Consider the following 17,922-nt stretch of genomic DNA (forward strand, 5'->3'; position numbering starts at 1 on the left):
TCCGACGCATCTTGAACCCGCTCATTCTCCTCAAACTGAGAGGAAGGCTTGGACAATAATCTGGAGAAACAATGGATTTCCCTCGTTCAGCAGGTCTTCCATCAAGTGTGCGGTTGAGATCTTATCACGGAGCTTGTCTTCTTGTGACTGTTCCTCGAGCTAGCAAAGCGGCATATCGCACATTGAAATCATAGTCACTCAATGGTCGACAAAAAGATCTGACGGGCAAAATTTGGAGGTGGGCAGCATCCCCCCCTCGTCCTCTCGTCCCAGACACTTCCAATGTATCTCACGGAGCCTTTATGTATGCCATTGGAGGCACTTGTTGAGCTCGAGTGGTTGGTTGACTAGCTGGGTGTGGGTACTTCCAGATGGAACGGAGAAAAAACGTTGGAACTGGACATGAATCGCCTTGATCACACTTGACATCCATTCTTAAGCCGAAGCATGAGTTGATAATATGCTGCAGCCAATTAAAGGTGATTGACCACTGGAGCACAAACTGGAATGTCTCCTCTTCTCACGAACAGCTTAGGAAATTATAACCACCCAATGCAACATGCCGGTCCAAAAAGGAGGAATCCGTTCATGGATTCTACGAAATGCTTGATTCAATTCTCAATTGTGGGAGATTTTGTCGAAGCGAGTACGTCAGGCCAGCCAAGGAGGGGGCACGAGTTTTGGAATTTTAGGATTGTTCCCCTGACATCGATATTCAAATCGCTTCTCCAACCACAAACACTTTTTTGTGGTAGGGGGTGGACATGCCTTCACTATGTAGACAGACAGACCACGCAACGAGTCGACCAGATCGTGGTCACACGAACTCTCAGGTGAATTGGAATCGGGATTCGGTATTGTAGTCCATGATGGTTTGCTTGGCTTGGAGGCTTGAGCGCATATCTGAATGCTTCCAGAGTGTCCCATGTGCTCTATGGTAAGGAGGTAAAACGCAATCATGAGTCGACCGTGACAGAGATTGAAGAAGGTTGGAGAATTGTCAACGTGTGGAGCATTTCGACTGATCTCATGGAATTCCAAGAAATTCTCTTCCTCATCGCCAAAGCATGTGACCTTTGGAGACGAAGGAGAAGGTGGACTCAACAAGACAGACGATATGTATCTTGAGCAGCATTTTTATGTCTTGCTTCCTTGATTTTGAATACGGGGGTCTCCTTGGGTTGTTTGATTTTGAGAACCTTCTTAGATATCAAGCCAATAAAGCCACGGGATGAGGATTAAATCACAGGGATGCCATTTCATTATTATTCATGGAAATGCAATATTGCCCACTAGGTCAAAACAGATTGAAAGCAACAGGGAAAACATATCTCAAAATGAATATTCAAAAAGCCGTGCTGAAAATGCGGTTTGCAAATCAGTCTTCGTGGTGCTACTGCTTACCATATGTACGTACGTACGTAGTAAAAAGAGTGCAAAAGAGGTGTTGGAAGCCATAAAATTTATTTTATGACCAAACAAGACTCAGCCCGATCAAGCATGACTCCCTTTCAGTCCAGTTGCCCAAGTATCAAGTTGGCTTGTTTAATCAAATGCTTGATTGGCATTACGTAGATTCTATGTAGTCATCATGTGGTACATGAATACGTTCGGGAGATGGTTAGACTGCCACTCTATCATTGGAAGTTTATCGAGAATAAAAGCTTCCAATTTAAGTGCCTTTCAAATTTGGCGAGAGTGAATGTGGTGGTGAGCTTTTATTGTCCTGAAGTGGGAAAGGTTAGGAATTCAACCCTTTGGAGTTGGAGTGAGAACGAGCAGCGTGCGTGTCTGTTTTGGTGAGGAATCGGGATTGATGAGGCTTCTCTCGTCTACGTACAGTAGGTTTGAACTCACACTAAAATTGAAGACGACAGTTTTATAGTTGAGATGGCCAGCCAAGGGGTGATTTGTTGGAGGATTAAGAAGTTCCACGGGACGGTAACAACGAAGGCGATGATGATGATGATTAGGATTGTTCACTTGTCTCGAGGTCTCATATGGCAACAATTTTTGAAAGCCCGGAATGGCTTTTGCTCCCCCAAACAAATCAATGTGAGCTGAAGCATGACAAGAAACTGGCGTGAGTGGTCAGCTTCTTCTTAAATCGATTCAATTTTTTGTCTGAAACAGTATCACATGGGAGGGAAGGGGGGGGGGGCGCGATTTTAATTTCGGTACCACTTGCTCGGCACAATATTGAACATGCAAAGCACTTGACTAAAATCGCTTTCGCTCACGAGGGAGTCTTGTTCCACCGAGAATAGAGCGCTCAAGCAATGAAAGTAAAATAATCTCCTCTTTGAGATCCTTAAAATATGAGAATGTGATTTAGATATTTTATCCTCTGATTTCCACCTATGAGGGAGTGATGACCGAAATCCAGCCATTGTTGCATGCATGTACTAGAGCATTAGTTTGATTTCAACATGGCTCTAATGGAGGCCAACTTCATAACTTCATGGATCAAGGGCTATTGAGCGTTTTAATAGGAATGGCGCTGTTGTGAAGCATATTTCACCTCTGCTCGCTTCTATTGGTGCTTGGGGGAACATAACATTTCAACGGGATGAAGCCAAGTGGAACTCGCACTCACTTGGGATCAACATTTGGAAAGAGAGAAAGACAGAGAGAGAAGGAGCTCCTAGAAGGGTTAGAAGGGTTGTTGCTGGCTGAAGACAGTTAAGTGGGGAGCAAACCCTCGGGGGAATCAGTCCACTGTAGGGTAGTTCAGTCGTTCAGTGGAAGCCATTAATGCGCCTTAAAACATTTCACACTCACCAGCCAATGGTGAATGATGAAGCCACCAGATCAAGCCAACAAGGTAATCAGGCCAAGTCACCACCAACCCAACAAGCTCTTGAGGCTCAAGCCAGGAGAAACACGTGCAGAAAAAATCATAATGTGCAGAATTTACGATCCAAACTCCCGAGGGAGGCTTTTTCTTTAGCGGCCAGAGGAGTTGGATTTCGCCCATAATCGAAACAAATTGCAATTTGAATTGAGCAACAGTAATCATAATGACAAGATCCAGATTTGGGGAATGAAGGGGGAACTGAGCCATTAAAGCATTGATTTATCTGCCGTCAAAGATGACTGCCTATTGACGTCTCGCATTAAATGTGCTCACATATTTTTTTTTTATTTCTTCCTTTTAACGTCAGAGAGGATGTCTCTTTTTCAAATGATGTTTATGTTGTCACTCCACAGTATCGCTTTTCTAGGTCGGTGGAATTTGTGTTTTTCAAATTCCAATGGTCAGATTGGACAAAGTGAGGCGAGATAATTTTCACATTTCTTTGGCCCTAATTCTCGACCAGGACGACCGTGGCCAACAGTTGGACTCCTTTCAAATGTGACATGGGCTGATGGAAACCCATTGTGTTGCTCGTGTTAAGAAGTCTACGAGTGTGACAAAAGAAGTGGCAACTCAGGCACTCCAGATAAGGGAGAGTTTTTCACACAAGTCTATCTTTAGTGGTCATCGAATCCAACAAATAATTCGACACCATTTGTCGGGGTGCTTGGAACGGGACAACGCGAAGAGCAATTCATGGATGGGTGTTGTTTCTTATTCTTCCTTTGGCGGAACAAGCCCAAGAATATGTTCTAGTTTATGCAACTAGTTGAATGACCTGCCCCAGTTGCTCTTGGATCTAGATTTTGACAAATTCCCTTTGAAATGAGTTCTGTTTCTCGAGATATATCTGCGATATTCATCATCCCGAAAGGACCCCAACCGTCGACGGACAAGAGCTTTTTGAGTACTCCACACCCGCCTTTCTGTGACTGTGTGACTGTCGAAGGGTCGGAATTAATTACTAGTTTCGAACAAGACCGAAATGGACACCACCGACCACAGCCACGAGGACGAACTTGTGATAAAAAGTATCAATCTTTCATGTTTTTCCACTCGTCGAACACAGGGAAATAATTACCAGACCAGACATTTGGAATGCGAGCATAGTAATTTGAACTCATAAAACCTTTTGCAGTCCACCAACCAACCGGCCATACTGCGTCTCAGTCAGAGAGATAAAGCTCTCGAAATGGTTCTTCACCTTCTATTTTCTATCTCTCTCTCTCTCACACACACACACACTATCTCATTGACAGAGGCCATGGTCACCTTTAGGAATATCAAAAGCTGTCACAATTTGTTTCTTTTCTTCGGTTTTATCATCAAGGCTTGAAAGTCTTGGAAAATCACAGACATTTCAAACGCGGTCCGATCAGTAGCTAGTACTTTTGTTTAGTCATTATCACTCATACCGATCTATATTTCAATCACATCCAACCCGACACATTGACCTCAACAACAAAAAAGCTCATGAAAATGCATCTTTTTCTAGGGAAAGTTTGTCAGCACTAAGCAACGTTGTACCCAGAGCACTGATCGATTTCATGTCTATGGCATTCGGGAGCATTTTTTTGAGCGATCATCCTCGTCATTTCGAGTTACTCTCCAGCTGTCACAGATTCGTCAAGAAATCCCTAAATTTCGCCCGAGGCTCAAACTCAATTACATCAAAAAGGGGGGCAAACGACGTCAAGGAGTACGATGGGGACGATGGAGGAGGAAGACATGAGGTAACATGGCATCAGTACCGACCGACCAACCAACCCACCAACCATGAACCATGAACCTTTGGTAGGATTCCCCGGCTCCTTGGATGGGAGGGACTGCCAACAAGCAAGGGAGTTATGGCCTACGTACGTATCTACGAACAAGGTCCCTCCAGTCAGTCAGTTAGTTAATAGGAAGCGGCAATGATCGCGTCTTGCGGTTCATGAACCACGGTTGTTCTTGGCTCACCATGCAAAGTGGTCCGACCACTGCTCAAAAAATAGCAAAGGCCTAATTCACGGCCCTCACAATACTATTAATAAAAAGTTCGCCCTTTGTAGGAATGACAAGATGAAGTGCACGTCATTCAAAATCGTAGTCAGAGCTCCACATTTGGGACTGCATTTCCCGCAGTGGGCTATCGAGACAGTGGAAAACTTGTCGTTGTCATAATGATTATAATTAAGGTCCGTGTCATTTTATTCTCCTCCCGTGTAGAACACGTCCCTATTACCTGTTTCGGGGGCCAACCAGGTTTGAGGACTTTGAGGCGGACGGACTGACTGAATTGGTGACGTGATTGCCGGGGACGGGAGGGACGTGTCCAAGTTGAAAACTGATTCTGAGTCTCAGATCATTCTCCTCTCCATTCACGGTCGACTTTGGACAACGAGGAGAGACGAGGGAGATCCAGTGATTCCTCGTGTCCCCAGGAAACGGACCTGTCATTGTAATTCTGGCCTAAGACTGATTTATTCGAACATTAAACAACTTACCAGAGATTGTGTTGTCGAATGATTCCCCTTTTTGAGCTACCCCCGGTAAAAATGGCATAATCACAATTTGGCGGGAACTAAGACCCTGTTTAAGAAAACTTTGTGATTGGGAATACTACTTTTTGCTTATTCTTTAGTTATGTCAAGTAGTGCAATTACTGATTTGCAAAAGCTTCACCCACCATTACGGCATGCCAAAAGAGCTTTCAAGATACTCTTTATTTGCCCATCGTTTACTCAGTTTTGACGAGTGAATAGCTATTTCTTGCCGAATTTCAAAATTAGGCAAACACAAATCGAATGGCACAAGTGAGTAATGGTCACATCTGGAAATTCCGTGTTGGTAAAACTTCACGCCTAAGATGCTTGCTGAATCGAAAAACGTGCGGTCGTTGGTCTCGTTTGGTTTGAGGTGATGTCGATGATGCTGGGCGCATATTTTATGCATACCTGATCTAATAGGTAGATGAGTATCTTTATTGCCAAACAACGTGCTTCGTTTTGCTTCACGTTTGCTCTCTTTCGTTTTCCTTCTTCCTCTTTCTTAATCCAGACTTGTCTTGCCAGTCTACTTTTGACAAGTTCAATTTCATGATCTCATTGCTTTTGACCACGAAGGTAACGAGTGAAATTGCGGGCTCAAATTGGATTCTGCCCTGATGTATTATCACCTCTTCGATGTACACACAGTAGCGTCCGGTGTCTACTGTAGAAGATGTGTGCGGAATAACGTGAAAATCGGCTTAATCAGACCACTAAAGATGGGCCATACATCAAAAGCCAGGCCTTCTTTTCTCTCATCATTGACCAAGATTTGCTCCAACACCGAAGACATGATTATCATTATTGGCGTCATCAGCAGCAGGTAGTGAACTCATTTTCTTTTCGAACAGCGAGAGAGAGAGAGAGAGAGCTGAAGTCAAAGTGATCTGTAATCACTTTCCATTGGAAGTCCAATTTGCGGATTTGAATGCCGTAGAAATTCTCCGAGAGAGAGCGAAGGCGACAAAGTACTCGACATTAATTATCTCTTGGTGCGATTATTAATGTCGTCAAATTGTCAAGCTCCGGTAAAAAAAGCCCCTTTGGGAATGCCAGTGAAAGGAGCGAGGGCTTCGAAAAAGGCTATGAAATTGAAATGATTCGTGACTGATACCGAAGAGGGGGACCGAGCAAGAACTCAACTTCCACTAGCACTACTAGCACTATAGCATTGTATCACGTATATCAATACGCTCCCAAGTGGTTTTTGTGATTCGCACTGTGACATTATTATATCCCGGCTGAGGACCTGTCAGAATGGTATTTCGATGAACAATCATCCCTTGGATGAAGTCCTCCAGGATAGAAATCTCAACTGTAATAGGCACCTACTCTATCTAAAGTTATCTCCAGGCGAGTTTTGGGGAGACCAAATCTGATTTATCACACACAACTGGGGAATGAATGAAGTCTTCGCTGAGAGTGGCTGATCCACTGAACAGGATCTTGGGTCCATTTCGTTTCCGAGGAAGTTGAAAAACTTGCTTGTTGATGATAATAACGGAAACATCGATCAAATGTAAGCTTTTGTAAGTAGTTTCGGAAAGCAACCCACAGACAGCACACCTTATGAACCAACCAAGGTGTTGAGATTTGTCCAAAAAAGGGTGAAAATACCTTACCTCATGAACGAAGCCAATGTTTTTAGACTTCGGTCGTGGTTTCTAATATTATGATTATGATTGGTTGATCCGACCAAGCTAAACCACAAGAAAATTTTGGTTCAAGTGTAATAAGTATTTCTATGTCGTCAAAGGGTCCCTTATTTTGCAAGATTTGCAAGACTCGGTTTCACGGGTTGAGAATCTGGTCAAATCTTGCGATATGTCAGGAGTGAACATGAGGAATCCATGATGGAACGTTGTTCGAATTTCTAATGGCAAGAAACGTATCGTGGGTATTCCAAGCGAACCGAAAAAACCATGTTATTTTGGTGGTTCATAATCCTCGATAACACGAACTATTGCACGTTTAACTCCGTAGAATGGCAAAAATCATGTTGCGCCATGTTGCTAAAAAGCTATTCTCGCACAAATGGTTTTAACAATAAGTTGAAAAAGGGAAGTCTCTGATATTCAAATTCGAGATTTTCCCGTGATCCAAAACAGGTTAAAGTGTGTATTGACGTAGCAGAAAAGGGTAAAAGTCAGTTGATAGATTGATTTTTAAGAGTAGTTCTTACGACAAGATTAAGTGGAATCAGGGCTGGGTTATTCCGCTAAAAATCGCCCACATCTTGGTCACCATTCGGACCCTTCTTTTCCTTGTCCGATCACTTCCCTTTTCAACTCGAGACTTGCTTTAATAAAACCGATTACCTGGGCAGTTATCTTCTTTATGTTATTAAATTTTTATGTCTCAGATTAGGTCAACACGTGACTGAAATGTTGGCAAAATGGCTGGGGATCAGTCAAAGACCACCACCCTTCTTCGTTACATACGCACGTACGTACGTACGTTTTGTACATAAAGAGGATGAGCAGGAGCAGTTCATTGCTATGCAATAATCTCCATCCGCTCAGTGCTAGAGGGGGAAATTCACTTCCAAAGTTGTTTTCCAGAGCAAAGTGAACGAGAGAGAGAGAGGGTTGAAGTTTTGAAGAGGGGTGAGGCTTAATTTCCGAGATGAATTTCAAACATCTGCAAAAATAATCTCATTTGTTTCAAATCTCAAGACGGCCGACGACTTGAACAGCCCTAGGGCCATTGAAAGCAGTTCTCTTGAGATGAGATGGCAGATTTATTAGGCAAAGCATCCCATTGATTGGAGGGATACCTACCAGCAAGCGATGGGCCTACCGATTGCTCTCGCTTGTTTCTGAATCCATGGAGTCACAAGTCCCAACCAATGATTTGAAATCAGTCAAGGGTGATTGGTTGACAGAATCACGATTTCGTTCTAATTCGATTCACACCTCGCTCATGGCATCGTGGACGGATGGATTGGACAGGAGGATGAGGATGCTCCGGGATAAACGGCTCAAGCGAATCTGGTTAGCCAGTTAGTGCTTGAACGGTGAGGAAAGAGTTCAAACAGAGGGCTACCCCAAGAGAAATGACAAGTTCAGGATGGTATTGGTCTCCACGTTCCGAGAGACATGAATTCAGTGATCCATATATGTTGTCTGATTGAAATGATTTGATAAATATTATTGAACAATGTTAAAACAATGATACTCCACAGTGGGTAGGACTTCTAGGTAAGTTGGCTTTGGACCTCAATGAGAAACTCTGTTCATGCTTGTTCAATGCTCAAGTAAATAGATTAGCCAACATTTAACGCCTCTTTACTGCATCACAATGGTGGTCTGTCCATTTATCACGGATGCCTTTGTTTCAACAATGATCTCACTAATTCAATTAGAGACTTAGTGATTGTATCGTTAGCCTGCCTGCCACAAAACACTTTCTTTTCCCCGGAGATGCAAAGAATCTGTTTTCAAAAAACCAGTGTTTTTGATCTTCACAGAGAAATCTAACCATGACGCATCCTTGTCCTTTTGAGCCTTCATGGGCAGAAAAAAACATTCATTCGCTGATAAGTGAAGCAAAATCTACTTGGAATTTAATGATTGGCGGTCTAAGCCCCCTGAAAACAGTCCTGAGTTTCTCGCTCCTTTCCAAGAAAATGGAGTCCTCGCCCCAAAGGGGAAAAAAGACAATAAGCTCTATAACGTGGAGAGAAAAAAACAAGGCCTTTGGTCTATCTGCACATATTTTGGGTACAACGACTCGTGGAAATGCCCTCGTTTCTAGGATTTCCAACGCCAACGGCAACGCTTCTCACCTGTTTATTACACACGTTTAAAGAGACTTTCTGGCACCTACGAACTAGCTCTAGCTCACTGGTGTCCCTATGAGTTTAGAACAACCATCTAAAAAGGCGTTCATGCAAATCCAATAATGCGATTTAAGCTAACTTTTGGATGTTCATGGGATCATATGGGACACCAAAGGTGCATGCATAACTTACACCTTCAAGCTTTTTCCGTTTCTTTTTTCCATACCGTTCATCTTTGTCGGCTTTGTCTCATTTGGGAAATTTAGAGTCACGCATTCAGACACTAAAGAGAGTTTTCCCTCCGTGTACGGATGGGTACGTACGTACGTACGTACGTACGTACGTGCAATACAGTATGTACGTATGTATGTAGGTACCGTGGATCCTCCACCCTTCTCTCCTCCAAAAATGGTACCTGGCCAAAAATGCTCGCAAACATGTAATTATTACATTTTTAGAAACTCATGGATTACCACGAGGCCAGTAAAGAGCTATCAACAACGAATTAGGAACATTCCAAGCTGACGATGATGATGACTTTGAACATGCAAAGCTATGCAAAAAGAACCAGCTTCTCGCTCCCTTGTGTGTCTCCTCTCTGCTCAGTTGGCTAATGTATGAGTCGGTAATAAACGTCCGCTTTGTGGAATAAAGATTCCCATCATGTGGCACGAAGGGCTTATAGCTTCAACCTGAGGAAGGCACCTTTTTTGGTGTCATCCGATCAAAAGCCTACACACACCATCCCACCAACCAGTCACCCAACAAGACTTGTTAACACTTTTCATCGTTTATTTATGCACAATACACACCAAAAATTATGATCGAGTTCAGTACTCGGGTACCGAGATCAACAGAACGATCTAAGGGCCCATCGAGTGTCCAAAAAGCAGCCAATCGAGTGGTTGGTTTGCGAGCTGACGAGAATGGGGTTGAGTGTGGATGATGATGGTGATGATGATGATGGTGATGATGATCATGGTGATAGCAATAGCAGTAGGTTTTTAAGATGGAACAAAATTTGGAGAAATCACAGCCTTATTTGAGTACACTCTTCTTCCACATGGATCCGCCGGGTCAATAATAATAATAATAATATCTATTATCGAATCATAGTCAGTGTGAGGAGAACAGGCCTGATTGACTGGGCATGATTGCGATCTATTTGTTCGTGTGAACCGTGAATTATGAATGACTCCAAGCCTCGAGCTTTGACGGCGTTGTTGTTGTTGTTGTTGCGATGGTAGCATGAGTAGTAGTACTAGTAGTGCTACTACTACTACTACTTGTGGTACGAGTAGTAATATAAGTTCTTGTAGTTGTTCTGGAAATGAGGATTCTAAAACATCGCGGCTTGCTGGTTATTTTTTTGGTTTGACTAGACATTTTCTGGCAAAAATTGAACACAAGGTGTGACGTTGTCATCGTATCCTCTTCCTTCCGCTTCGTCCCCAAAGGTTGGTTCAAGGCCAGACTTGATCGCTCACGTACGACATGAGAACCACGAATAATGCCAGAAACAGGTAAAGATATCTCATGAATTGGGACACCACTCGATGAGCCGAGTTGATTCCGAAAGGTGCCGAAGCCGGGTTCTTGACCGAGCTCTCAATGGGAGCGGCATCTGCAAAATAGAAAGAAGGTCAAATTTAGATGCGGGAATCATCATTATCATCATCATCTCGTCGGTCGATTATCCTGTCTATGGTTTGGCTATTGATAGAGTTGACATTTGGGACAATTTGGGACGGCCCTTATTTAATGCCGGGATATTATGGTTGGTCGAACACTGGCGTAGTATGTACATTCATACGCAAGACGTGGGTTGTGGTGGGGTTATCGTGGTTGGCAGCCATTGTTTGCTTTTCATGATATCTCTTTGATGGAGAGGAGTGAGATGGGCATGCAAAAAGTGGGTACCGCCCAAAATATTCTATTGTTCTGTCTGGACATTTGACGGATAGCTTCGAGCTCGATGTGCTTGGGATGAATTTGTTGTATTGATAGAGTTGTTATTGTTTTTATTGAGTTTCAAGATCTTCGCTCTCACTCGCTCTAGCTTGGCTTCTTCAAGAGATGGATGGGCTACGATCAGACCGATTGACAGCCACTCACAAACCCCATCCAAAGTGTCTTTCCCTGTTTCTCTTCCTATGCCTGTGAATGCCTACTTTGATCTGCCTCCCAAAACTGCCTCCCTCCACCCTAGATAAAACAAAGTCAGAGAGATGTTCTTCATTAATGAATGAGTGATTTCAACGAGAGATTGGCCAGGAGGACAAGTTTTTATGAATGAGAGCACTTCATATTATCCGTCCATTTCCAAAAAGGATTGATTGTCAATCAAATCGGAGTGAGGAATCTTGATGGTTTGTTGGTGGATCAATTCATCCTCTCTCACACTTTAAAGTTTGAATCGGTCAAGAATTTGAAACGGTTGTTGGTCTCACCCGTTTTTTTTCCTTCCTCTCTCTCTTTCTCCCAGTCTCTCTTCATTCACTCGCGTGACTTTGACCACAAACATGAATGAGTGTAGAAGTCCAATTCCAAAATTACATCCTACCACGTTAATATCATGTCAGTCTTGCTCAGTACTGAAGTGTGCTTTTTCATCTCTGTCCAGCTCATTTTCGGCCGCAAAGTTGGCCCAAGGAACCCTGGAATTAACGAATCCAGGAAGCGCAAAAACCGGCGTCATGCACGGATCGGATCGAAAAGGCTCAATGGGATAACATCGAGAAATAACTGATTGCATGTGCTAATACCCTCAGAGGCACTCACACTCACATTCAACGGGCACATGATGTTTTGAGCATGAGACCAAGAAAAATTGACCACAAGCTTCGCTTAGAGGGTCCATCTACAGGTTAGGAAATGGGGGACGGTAGGGATGAATGCAATTTCACCGAGCAATGATTTTCATAGGTAGTGCCTGACCAATTATGACTTCTCCATTCCACTGGGATCCCTCTTGCATGCAAGCTCTGAATTCATGAGAGGCTACGAGTACCAACGTATGTACGCTCGTACCTAGTAGGGACGGTAGGTACGGATGTTCACATGTAGGAGTACACTCTGATTGGTGGCAGTGGCTGCTGAGAAACATGATATCTTCATTACAAATGAAAAAGAATTTCCCTTCAACCCGCCCTGGGGGTGATTTTTCGGGATGGTCCGAGCCGCTGGGATGCTTCGAGCTCCATCAGCTCTCTTAAAGGAAGAGTTGTGAATGCATTTTCAAACAGATTACTTTTCACTTGCTCTGTAACATCGTCTCGTACCGAGCACTCACTCGTTTGAACAATAAGTACTCTCATGCTTAGCGGATGGATGATGGTTCGGTGGATGGATGGTTGGGCAGGAAACAAGGTAATTACTTCAAGGAAAAAAGATGCAGGGCACAATGCAGTGATTAGTACGAGTACTATTTTGCCACCTCAAATAGTGCCAAATTGAGTTGCAGATTTGTTCCACCATCAACACAGATAGGGACGACGTTGGTCTCTTATCGACCTGTTAGAACTCATTTTTTCGAGCCAGTCCCGTTCATTTGTTTGGAGTGAAAATAGTTGGAAAGAATTTTGCAACAGGGGATAGCTCAATGATGCTGATGATGATGATGTAGTCGGATAGTTACAACCCAATGGATGAGGTGAAGAATAAAAAAAGGGCATTAAGATAAGCACCAAATATAGTGGCGTGCCACAAGGAAGCCACGATTCGCGCCCAGACCAACTAACGCACATGGAATTTCTCTCTCCTCGTAAATTCAGCACGACTCTCGTATCCTCTGGTATTTGGTCAAAACATGAAGCGAAGCAATCGCTGCCAATTCTGGCCTCACGTCGATGCTGATCATACGCACTCGAGGTATTTGCTTATTTGCACAGCTGCCTGTGTGACACCAACATTGGCCTCTGCCCGACTATTCGTGAGTCAATGATTTGGATCCCAAGGACACATGACAAAAGTTCAAAACGTCTGATGTTGAGCGAAGCCAAAAAAAATCGTGGAAAAAAACACATCTTCCTCTTCATTGTTTCTTGTTTCGGTCAATTGGGATGGCGTCTTTGGTTGGTTGGACGGGAACTTAAGTCAATGCTTCAGGTTTGTTGGCCATTCTCAAGTACCCGAGATTTGCATCTCAGACGCCAACTACTTTGACTTGTTTGCTGCCATAAGTAGTTAGGGAGCTCGCTGGTAGAACATTTAGAATTTCTCAAATCGGTCGCACCACTCGAACCACTCGCTGGTTGTTTTTAGGTGGTTGGCTGCTTAGTTGACTGGTTGGATGGTTAGTGGTGGCCAGACAGATAGCAGATAGATGGAGTGAGAGAGTGTTGGTAGCCGAGGCAAATTAGAGGTTTACAAACTGAATTTCTAATGTTCTTGACCCTTTGGACAAGAGTGATCCTGACTCAAAGACGAGACCGAGATTTTTTCTGGTCTGCCCGTTCCTGGATTCATTCTTGGAGGCGAGAGATGTGAAGAAAAGATCTTCGATTTAAGCTCAATACCGTGTGCTGCCTTGGGTGCAATCGCACATGATCACCTCCTAGATCAATTCCATGTTTTCCGTCATCGCTCCCCACACCAAAGAGGAGTTGATCAATTGGCGAAATGAAGCACATTCTCGTCACAGTTAGAGAAGAAGGTGAAAGTGGAGGGAGCCCCCCTTGAAGTGCTTCGTTGGTATGTTTCTGGTCTTGGATTTGAGTGCAATCCGCCACTTTAATCTTCAAGATCGTCCATTATCACCGATGATCCTCTTCCAATCAAAGAAACGATTGAGAGGAAGAAAAGCCAGGGAAAAGTGGGGAAATTTTAATTTAGATTGAAACCCCGGGGAACCCTTCGCCACATCCTCACTTCTCTCGCAGTCGTCAGAATTTCAAAAGCCATGACCCAAATGGTTTCGCCCTCTGTGTTCAACTCAGAACTCCTACACTATTCCTATCCTGAATGGATGGCAACATTTGTCCGTCCAATGAAGACGCTTCCAAGACTCGACTTACCGTAACCTCTGGTGAAGAACTGGAACTTGTCCGAGACCCCGCTCCAGCCGAACTTATTCTTGGCCTGGATCTGAGCCTCATACATGGAGTTGGGGATGAGATTTTCCAGAATGTAGGACTGATGGTGCTCGAACCCGTGTGTTCCCACCCCGTTGATAATGATGTTGTTGTAGGCGTAGACGATGTCTTTGGTGGGATCATCCTAATGAGAAACAAGAACGGATGCTCCATTATAAGGTGAACACTCTCAGGAATGAGTTGAGGCCATGTTCGGGAATTGACTTTCAATCTGTAGTCACGATGTTCAATCTAGTGGGTACGTTCTCCAGCACCACCAACCCACCCACCCACCACTTGACTTTTACGCACTCTGCCCAAGTTGCGTCTTCTTGCACTTGGGGGCACTTCTAGGGATGCTGCGAGTGCAGAGTGCAGAGTGCCAAGCTGTACCATGTACGTAGTACTAGGCAGCAAGCACATGACGATAAATCATGATGGCCGAGTCTGATCAATCCCTCCCAATTTCTTTCTGTCTCTACGCCGACCTCGAAAATAAAACACCCTCAAAAAGCCGAAAATTGAAAACAAGGAAGACAAATGGATTCACGAATTGGATGGACAGCGTGTGCACTTACAGGTAGTTTTCTGTAGAGCAAGCGGTACTCCTCGATCATTGTGTAGGACTCGGTGATCCAGGACAATTTGTAACTGGTCGGACTCCGGGAATCCACGCGGCTGTTGAAGATTGGAGTATTGGGATTGCCTGGAAGGAAGAAACCAACCACGGCATTCATTAGTCAAGCCGCCTTCAAGTCGAGAGTATTAAAATGAAAATTGGAAATTGAAAATTGCATCCTCCTCCCTTCGTTTCGCCCTTCTTTGCCTTCTCCTTCGTCTCTTTTCTTGAAAACAAAGGTCGTCTGCTCCTTCCGCTGACCTCCAAAATGTAATCGAATGACGGCCGCTGGTAACGCTCGACATTCAAGAATCAAGGTCCGAAATGGGTCCTTACAACTAGAGGAGATAGCTTGGGTCATTGGCCCTGGTGTGTCATTACTTGCCCTCTTAATGGTAATTTTAGAAGATGATTGAAGCACTGGAAATTTGAGAATGCCATGACTCGCGATGGTAACAGTAACGGATCATTTGACGACTGAAGAGCGTAAAGCACGTTGAACGGTGGCGAGTCCTGTCGTCAAACATAACTTGCTTTGTTGGTTGGGTGGTTGATGGCGAGCTCTATAATTTACTGCAGTGTGTCTTTAACCCTCTCCTTTGGACATAAATCCAATACGAGCACTGCAGATAGCACTGTTTCCCCTTAGTCTCATTGAAATATAGGCACTCAAATGGCGGAGTGAAAGACCGAAATAGGCATTCATCGAACTTGTCCGAAAATCAAAGACCGGCTCAAATGATTTGGGGGTTTTCAGGAATCCGTCGCGTTGCATTTGTGCTCGTGTGCATATTCCATTACTTTTGTTTGTTGTTCAGCGGTCATAAATTATTCATCGCCCCTCTGACTTGACGAGCGGAATGTCAATAATGAAATGTGTCTTTTGTGTGTTTGAGGCTCAAAGAGACAATTTGCCCTTTTGGATGGGATGCTCGCCGTGTTTGAACAGGAATTTGCCACGAATTCAATTTCCACACCAAGAGTCGAGCAGCATTTTTACGAGTGCTCAGTCCGTAATGAGAATGGCGAATTGGGGATTTGAGCGGAGTTGGAATAAAAATTCCGCCCAACACGCGGAGGCTTTGGACTTCTCCTCATCCGAGAAATGGGGGGGAAAAATGTTTCTCCAGATTTTTCTCCGTGTCTCTCGCTCTCTGTCATTGGATGCCCGCGGACTTTCATGTTCAGTCCGATTTTTGCGATCTTTATCAATTCAGAGCATTTTTGTGAGTAATCTCACTTTTTTTCCGGACCAAATCGAGGAAAAATATCCACACAAGTGCTCTTTCTACATTGTGTGCAATGACTAGTACTTGTTGGATGATAATCATGGCCAACCGAACATGTTCACTAGTAGCTCAAGTCCAGAGATGAGATGCCAACCAAAGTTCAACCACTGGAATTGCTCCCTGGAATGAAAGTTTCGCTTTGGGCGAGAAAGAGGTTTTGAGGCTCATTTTCGTGGGCGCCAAACCAACAATGACATCCATCCTACCATTGAGTAGACGAGTCGCGAAATGGCCACTAAAACATACACTCAACTACTTCTCGTCTTGTTTCGCAAACGAGACCACAATCTCTGAACCCAATGGGGACATCTCCGTGGTTGCCATCGCGGACAACCTGACTCAAGGGTCTTCTTTTTTTTCAGTTTGCCAGTCTGTCCATCAGTGTTCGGCCCCTCTCTGGTGGGTATGATTGATGCGTTTAATGGGATTTCTCTCGCCAGTGTCACTAATATCCGAGAATCTCCCCCGTCATTCGGACGTTGAGAGCAGCGCCCGGGGCCAACTCAAAATGGGGCATTTCTCTTATTTTAATTGTTTTCAGCTTTGAACTCTAATTAGCGTCTCTTTTCAGAAGGAGACCAGGCGGGGGCCAAAGGGGTGGCTAGTTTCTGTCATTTGGGGGATGAGGCTTCCTTTGAGGGGCTCCATTTGGTAAGTTGAGGGGGGGGGGATAAATGAAACCTTTAAGTCATGCATCATTCGACGTTGGGTGGAGCGCAAGGATTTCGACTTCCGTTAGGTATTATTCATGGCAGCAGGAGCAGACCTCATCCATCTTCCGCATGAGAGATAAGGCCAAAATATGTGTGTCTGCGTTACAATTAAATTCCGATCCCATGGGTTCAATACTGTCACTCTGACAAACCTCCGAACCCCAAGTTGCCAAACACAACTCTTGTTGTTGACTCCTGGCCAAGATTTCGCTTTCGTTTATTTGCGTTGGGATGACACTTCCCACGAGATAATTTGACCGCCAGTCACTGCATCTCCCAATTTCTCATCCCTATCCCAATCCATCTCACCCGATATCTTGTGTATACCTCTCTGGTGTCTCTTTCTTTCGTGTCGTTTCTACCTTCAGGAGCGAGGTCTATGTATGTACTGGGATACTGGGAACGACCAACAAAAGTGTGTGCGACAAAGTACTCGGAATTTCACGCCCTGCGAGTGTCAAAACAGGGTGAAATCTCTTACCTTGAACCCGGACATTGGCTTTGGATTTGCCCAACATGTTGGAAGCGGAGCATGAGTAATTGCCAAAATCGTCCAGTTCCAGGGATCGAATCAGCATAGTGAAGCGATTGCCCTTCTGTTGCATGTAGCGCTTGCCATTGGAATCCAGGAGCATCGTGTCCTTGTACCAGAGGACATCCGCAGCGGGTTCTGAGTAAACCAGGCACACGAGTTCCACCTGATAGCCGACGCCACCATGAACCACGGGACGCTCAGCCTTCACTTCTGGCTCATCTGCAACAAGGAAAATGAAGAATGCGTTCAAGCTTTGGGTGGCTCTATTCTGGGTGGGAGATCCAAGACCGTACCTCACTTGATTATCTTGTAATCAAGTAGGAGGAAACAGTGGTTGGTTGGATTGCATGCCCCGAGGTGAAAGGAAGGCAAAAGGAAAAAAGGTTTGAATTTGGCCAAGATTTTTGCGATATTCATGACAAAGTGACCTGGTTGCAGGCAGGCCTCGACAAGCAATTTTTAAGGCTGTGCATTGAGCTTGTGTGGTTTGGGGAGTCTTGGGGCCAAGAATGCACTTTTGCCCTCGGT

The 17,922-nt window shown here is 44.4% G+C and overlaps 1 protein-coding gene across 2 annotated transcripts; it reads right to left on the reverse strand.

The window, feature by feature from the left end:
• Window positions 1–9,937: 9,937 nt before the first annotated feature.
• Window positions 9,938–17,837, reverse strand: LOC131890741 (uncharacterized). 2 transcript variants are annotated; one of them, XM_059240150.1, is made up of 5 exons: window positions 17,688–17,837; window positions 17,341–17,613; window positions 14,817–14,944; window positions 14,182–14,383; window positions 9,938–10,790 (listed from the first exon to the last, which is right to left on the reverse strand). In XM_059240150.1, the coding sequence occupies exons 2-5, from the start codon at window positions 17,492–17,494 to the stop codon at window positions 10,630–10,632; spliced, it is 645 nt and encodes a 214-aa protein (XP_059096133.1). In that variant the 5' UTR covers window positions 17,495–17,613; window positions 17,688–17,837; the 3' UTR covers window positions 9,938–10,629. The 2 variants fall into 2 exon arrangements, with proteins under 2 accessions (XP_059096133.1, XP_059096132.1); XM_059240149.1 differs by having other exon boundaries at window positions 17,341–17,784.
• Between the last annotated feature and the right edge of the window lie 85 nt (window positions 17,838–17,922).

The sequence above is a fragment of the Tigriopus californicus genome, chromosome 11 (assembly GCF_007210705.1).
Source record: "Tigriopus californicus strain San Diego chromosome 11, Tcal_SD_v2.1, whole genome shotgun sequence".
In the NCBI taxonomy this organism is placed as follows: Eukaryota; Metazoa; Arthropoda; class Copepoda; order Harpacticoida; family Harpacticidae; genus Tigriopus; species Tigriopus californicus.